At 42.1% G+C, this 6,535-nt stretch overlaps 1 protein-coding gene and 1 pseudogene across 1 annotated transcript; both read left to right on the top strand.

The window, feature by feature from the left end:
* Positions 1-985, top strand: LOC136547065 (uncharacterized). Its single transcript, XM_066539035.1, has 3 exons — positions 1-141; positions 234-338; positions 479-985. Exons 2-3 carry the CDS (start codon positions 248-250, stop codon positions 742-744), a joined length of 357 nt encoding a protein of 118 aa, XP_066395132.1. The 5' UTR covers positions 1-141; positions 234-247; the 3' UTR covers positions 745-985.
* A 718-nt stretch (positions 986-1,703) lies between these two features.
* Positions 1,704-6,254, top strand: LOC136544493 (probable U3 small nucleolar RNA-associated protein 7; annotated as a pseudogene).
* Positions 6,255-6,535: the final 281 nt, after the last annotated feature.

Here is a 6,535-nt window from a genome sequence, read left to right as displayed (position 1 = left end):
TCTCTCCCGTCCACCCTTCACGCGTGCGCATTCTGTTGGCGCTACTAGGCGACCGCCGCCGCCGCTCTACGCCACGTGAGCCTCGTAGGCTCCTTCTCCAGGTCTTCGTCGGGACCTTCGCCGGCAACCAAAAACCACCAGGTATGAGCACCCCTCCTCTTCCCTTCCTGCTGTGTTGTGCGAAACCGAGCACCCGAACCCTAACCTAATCTATTTCATTTTTTTTTCAAAAGTTATTGGGCGTACCATGTCATTTACTGGGCCCGCCCCTGACCACGAGCTGGAGATGAAGGAGGCCAAGTATTCACGGGGGAAGGGTGCTGACTTGGAGGATGGAGGTAATCCATTATTGTGCTTTTGCAAACGAGTTGCAAGTGTTAATCATTCTACTTAGGATGAATATGCTGGCCAGCTATGCTACTGATAGTTCCTCTTGAAACTGACCATTGACTAGTTTGGTTCTGGAATGGTTTTGTAGGCGCTGTGGGACAAGAATTAGAAAGGCCAGCTCACTGTAAAAGAGAAGCTACTGCAAAAGCTGCTGCACAACACCGTTTAGCCCAGCAAATTGAAATGCTCGACCCTGGAGATGAGGCTATTTTTAAGCTGTTCCTAGAGAGGTACAAGGGGTCGCCTCCTCCAAATGTGGTAGCGGGCCTTACCGCTCTGGCTCACGCGCGCAATGGTTCATCCAGGAGGGGCAATGTTACTGTGGCTGAAGAAGTTGAGAAAGAAGATGAGTAATAGGATGTAGCTCTTTTTCTCTTGGTTCTATGTTGTTTCCTTGGTTGCAAGTAATCCCTTAGGTTTTTCTCACCTTGGTCGGTAATCCTCGCCGAGCGAGTTGTTTAAGTTGTATTGAGCCTCTGGTGCATGTATCTGCTTCCTTCTTATTATTATAAGCCGGCTTTGTCGGATCTTTAAAAAAAACTGCTGCACAGACCGAAACAGTCATCTCTCATTTCATTGCATTGTTCTGAATTTGGATCGCAAAACAAGTTGGGTGCCTCGCTAGAAAAATCTTAGGTGTAATTGTGAACATTAGGTGGATGAAACAAGAAAATCTGATATTAAAAACCTGTGATTGGTTATTGTTTGTGTATGTTATTGTACCACAGAATTGATGTTTAGCTGGATTGACTCCAAGGGAATCCTGTTTGGATGAACTGATGAAGTGCAGGTTAGCATTTTAAGCATTATATGAGTTACTGGAACATTACTGGCAAAAAGGACAAAGCCTCAGGGAGATTTGTATGTTGTGTTTTATGCATATTGGCTTACTGAAAGTACAATTGCTGAGTTGAAACATACTTGCTTTGGAGCAGAACTTTGTTATCTTAGATCAGCTCCTAGCCCGTCCTCTGAGCAGAACTGGGACATCGATGCGGTCTCTAATATGTCACTTTGTCTAGCAATATCTATAAAAGTATATTGTCTTAAATAAAAAGTATGAGAGTAGTTTTCATAATAAATATAATGATGCCAAACTTGTCCTTTCAATCTATATAAATATTTTTAGATATTGATAGTTGAAGATATAAAAAAAGTTTGGCTCAAAGGCAAACCTAGATGGACTTGTATTTGTGATAGGAGGAAGTAGAAGTAGCAATTTGTGAAACGGCACGCCTACCTTTTTTAAGACAGTATGAGGGGCTCTATTGCTTTGTTGGTGTTTGTGTTGGCGTTCCTGTCTCGCCGCTGCTATGTACCTCTGGGTTTGCCCTGTCGGCCCGTCTTGTAACCTTTCATTCCCGGCTTTGCAGGTATCTGTGGAAATATATTCAGGTGGGGACTGTCGTCCCCCCTGGTGACTTGTCAAAAAACTTAAATATGTTTATCTTTTAGATTAGATTCCTTAGTTTGACTCGCGATTCTCATAACCTTCGTTCATGATGATTATGCTCTTGAATTAGCTATTGTTAACACGCCGATCTCCTGCGCATATGAGAAAAAAGCCATTGTTCATTTTGAAGATTTGTCCTTGTCTGTTTTCTGTTACTCGGTTTTGCAGTGGCTTATGTCTACTAATGAAGGTCTTTTAGAGCCTGATCATTTGGAGAAGACATACAGATTTTCACAAAGGGATATATTGAAGGAGGTGGATCTTTTGAGTTCAAGAAAACCATTTGATATGATCTTACCTGGTAAATCTTATGAGGTAAGTTCTTTTTACCATTGAAGAATTTTCATCCACACGGGTTTACTCCACTTACCCTTGTGTATGCCAGCTTCTAGTTCTGTTACACTGGAGTTGTTTTTTCTGTAAGTATAGGAACTAGATGCTAGAGAAGGCTAAAACAATAATGAGTGGTAGGAGTGAAAGATAAAAGTATGATAGAAATGGCTATTTTTTTAATGCTATCCTCATTGATGAATGATGAGGAAGATGGCATATAGGCATGTACATGAGAACTTGCAAGATGGTTGCAACCAGATCAAGGATCTCGAAAGTTACTCAAATTTGTGGGAATTTCTTTATGCCATCCTCTACATGCCAAAACTAGACATGCTGGCTTACTTGCACACAGTGTTTGAAAAAAACGCTATTAAGCACTCACCCAGGTGCGCTTAAGCATAAGGAACCTTGGTGTATCACCTAAGCCACATGTGTCTAATTAAATGCAGCCTAGCGGGCAAGTGGCATGGAAGCGAGGAAAATTGGGAGCGAGGCAGGCTGTCAAGAGCACGGGTTGGCTGGCCGAACCGCCGAAGGTCTTGCACTGCAGTTGTTGCCATCACATTCTTGCTGTCTCGCTGCTGATTGCGAGAGGAATCTCAAGCTTGTGCTCCTTGTGTTGCCGCCGGCACAGCACCGCCCCATGCAAGCCCTCCCTAGCGCATGCTTTCATGAGGCCGGGCCACCTGAGGCCAGTGATGCGAGACCTTACGACATGCAAATTGTGGCTGGCATTGTGGTGCAAGTGTGCATCGCTGGGAAGAGGAAAGAGGTGCGGCACCGGAGGCGATGTGTGCATACTGCAAGAGAGACAGGAGGAGAATAGTATGGGAGGGCATAAGGTTTGGCTGTAGGATCATTAATCAATGTTTTCTGGGCCAAGGGAGATACCACTGCTGTCCTGCTGGGCCTATTATCAAGGATGGTCTAAATTTGTGATGTAGTGATGCACTCAAGGACATCCTGGCAAAAAAGAAAAAACATTTATAATTGTGTTTAATCTCCACTTAGGTACCCTTGGGCCTTGGCACTAGGCAGTCGCCTAGTGCCTGCCTAGCGCCCTTTGGTACCTTGCTCGCACAGATGGGTCTGGTCACCTCCTACCATGGATCCATAGGCGCGTCATTAGTGTGTGGGGTTCATTTCATCCACTTGATTTCCAAATATCCCTATATGGTGGCACCTCCGGGAGGAGGGAGGGGAATGGATGGATATGGAGGCTGAGTCATATGTAAGTCTCAAGGGTTTGGTTGCAAAAATTGTGTTGATCAAGCTCCCCTTTGCCACACAGGTAGCCTAGTAAGCACCAACTTGTTCGATCATATCCGCGGGGTAGCATGAACACTTAAAAAAATTATGTGGCAACTTTTAACAGCTATCAAGATGGAAGTTCTACATTTAATGCAATTAATAACTTAACTCTGATAATGTATTTTTTCCCATTTCATATGCTTTGAATTGTGGCAGCTAAATGTAAACCAACCTGATTATTGTACTCCAGGCTTGTCATTTTCTTAGAATAGCAGGAGGCTATTCCTGTCTTTTTGTGTTTATGGTCCATGTTTACTAAGATGAACTCCATTTTGAACAATGTTGGTGGCCCTGCACCAATGGTGATGTATCTTTCAATTTCTGTCAAAATATTTCCACCATCACCCATGCTCTTTTTTGCCACTTTCTCCCAGTTTTAATAATCACAACAAGCATTCATGGATATTACACTTATCTGGTTTGTTTTTTATTTCTTTAGGTGAGGGAAACTGTTCACGATGTGACATATTTACACAATGAGCAGTTGTATGCAATCGCTCAAAAACGTATATTTTTTACTTTGAACTATGTACTATGTCATCATTGTTCATAAAATATTTAACATGTATTAAGTATTAACTGTTGGTTTGAAAAATATGAAATGAAGGAATATTAAAATTGATATCAATCTCTGCTCAGGATCTCATAAATGAGAACATGTTGCCAAATTTTTGTGAGATTTTTTGATCAACCAGGTCATAATATTATTTCCAAGTTGTTGCATGTTCCTCATAGAAATATCCTGAAGTTATCCTTTCAAAAAATAAATCCTGAAGTTATACTATTCCATGCAACCTGCATTTATGTGAACAATAAGCCTATTTCTGGCAGCCCATTGAACTTCTAGTCATAATCGGAATCTTGATAACGTGAGGTAGGAGCAGCTGAGAGTTGCCATTTGAGGTCTGAGATTTGACTACTTTGAATTCTTGTCTGGAACTGTTCGTCACTGCTGTACTAAGCCATTGGATTATTCTATAGTTTTAAATGTTTATACTAGGCTAGATCAAGCAAAATTGTATATGCTTGTAGTTGATGCTTTATTCTTCAAGGCAGTTGGATATGGCTGTTGGTCTCTGTTTCCTGTGTACTATTAACATTTCGTAGTTACTCATGGAATATTTTTGAAACAGGTAACCCTATACATATATAATCGACATGGTACAGAAATTCACTGTCTGAAGGTAAGCATGATTGCAATGTCTTTTCTCTTGGTGAATATAGGAGTTATTGATACTTCTGTGTTGCTGTACTGTTCATGCTTTTAGGAAAATTGTAGAAAAAAGTATTATATTCTCTTTGTTTGCATCCATGAAAACTGCACTACATGTCAAACTGAAAGTGGACCTTAGCCACATGTGACTGAGTCTCAATAACATTGGTATTTTCCAAGAACATATAATTTTTCAGCAATGCTGAAAATAAAAGTTTGCAAATGTTAAATGATCAGTAAGACATACTTCACCGTCCAGTCATCAAATGCTCTGCATCCAGGAGATCATCTGTCACTTGATCAATTTAGTACCTTTTTGTTCTCCTTTTATATCCCACTGGGCATTTAAATGAACTTATTGTACTAAATTTCTTTGGAGTATAATACTGTGTGCCAATCAGCATCGCAACAGTTTAGCAACGTAGATTTTGAGAGGTGTTTATCAGTCAACCTGTCCTTGGTGCATAGACGTCCTAAACTCTGAAGATGTTTTCTTTTGTGAGCCTGATCACTTCTATGTTGGCAGGAACATGGAAAAGCATTGGAACTCCAATTTATGTCTAAACAATTCCTCTTGGCATCGATAAACAGCTTTGGGCAGCTCCACTACCAAGATGTGAGCACTGGTGAAATGGTTGCAAATTACAGGACTGGTCTGGGCTGTACCGATATATGAGGGCCAATCCTTACAATGCTGTCATCGCCCTTGGGCATGCTAAAGTTGCCATGTGGAAGCCAACCAGCGTGAAACCCCATTGTTACTATGCTGTGTCATCATGGCCCGGTGACTGCTGTTGCATTTGACAGGGGCGGCCACCTTATGGCAACAACAGGTGCTGACAGGAAGATAAAGATCTGGGACCTGAGGAAGTATGAGGTTATACATTTTTATCCACAGGCCACAGCGTGCTCAGTCCTTGGATTTTAGCTAGAAGGGGCTGTTGGCCTGCAGTAATGGATCTCAGGTAGAGATATACAGGGATTCTGGTGGGAATGATTATAAACTTTACATGAAACACAAAATAATGAAGGGCTATCAAGTCGGGAAGGTTTCGTTCCACCCGTATGGAGATATTCTAGGGTTTGGGCACTCGATGGGCTTTTCTTCCATCCTTGTTCCAGGATCTGGTGAGCTGAACTTGTTGACAACCCCATGTAAACTACCAAGCATGAGCGTGATGAGGAGGTGCATGCTTTCCTCAATAAACTCCCGCCGGAGACTATCATGCTCAACCCGAACATGATAGCCACTGTAAGAGCTCCAAAGAATAAAGAGAAGAAGACCAGTAAGGAGATTGAGGAAGAAATGGAAGATGCCATTGAAGCCGCCAAGAACATTGAGCGCAAAAAGAAGACCAAGGGTAGGAGCAAACCTAGCAAGCGGGCCAAGAAGAAAGAGGAAGATGTTTTCAAATCCAAGAGGCCCTTCCTAGAGCAATCCAAGGAGATCGTTGGGCGACCTGACAACAAACAGCTGATAGGCGAAGATGTCTAACTCCCAAAAGGCTTGCAGCGGTTTGCCAAGAAACCACAATCATGATCAATATTAACAGAGTTGGGACTTTACATTGGTTTGTTATGCATCACTGGTGAGCTTTTATGATTTAACTGGCCAGTATGTAAAATTCCCACATGAGGAAATGGTGCACAGAATGCGCTGAAATTTGTTCTGAACCGTTGGTATTCCAGTGGGCATGGCCGTGTCAGCTGAATTTTTTTGCTCTTTGGTTATCGTAGAGTTTATAGCCCTTTTCATTCAGATGAAGTAGATAATTCAGAATCCTAGGTTTATTTTGGATCAAAACTTTGAACCTGAAGCACTCATTCGCTACTGT

This window comes from Miscanthus floridulus, chromosome 3, assembly GCF_019320115.1.
Source record: "Miscanthus floridulus cultivar M001 chromosome 3, ASM1932011v1, whole genome shotgun sequence".
Classification (NCBI taxonomy): domain Eukaryota; kingdom Viridiplantae; phylum Streptophyta; class Magnoliopsida; order Poales; family Poaceae; genus Miscanthus; species Miscanthus floridulus.
The sequence above is the reverse complement of the archived record's forward strand: the minus strand, read 5'-3'. Positions and strand labels throughout refer to the sequence as shown.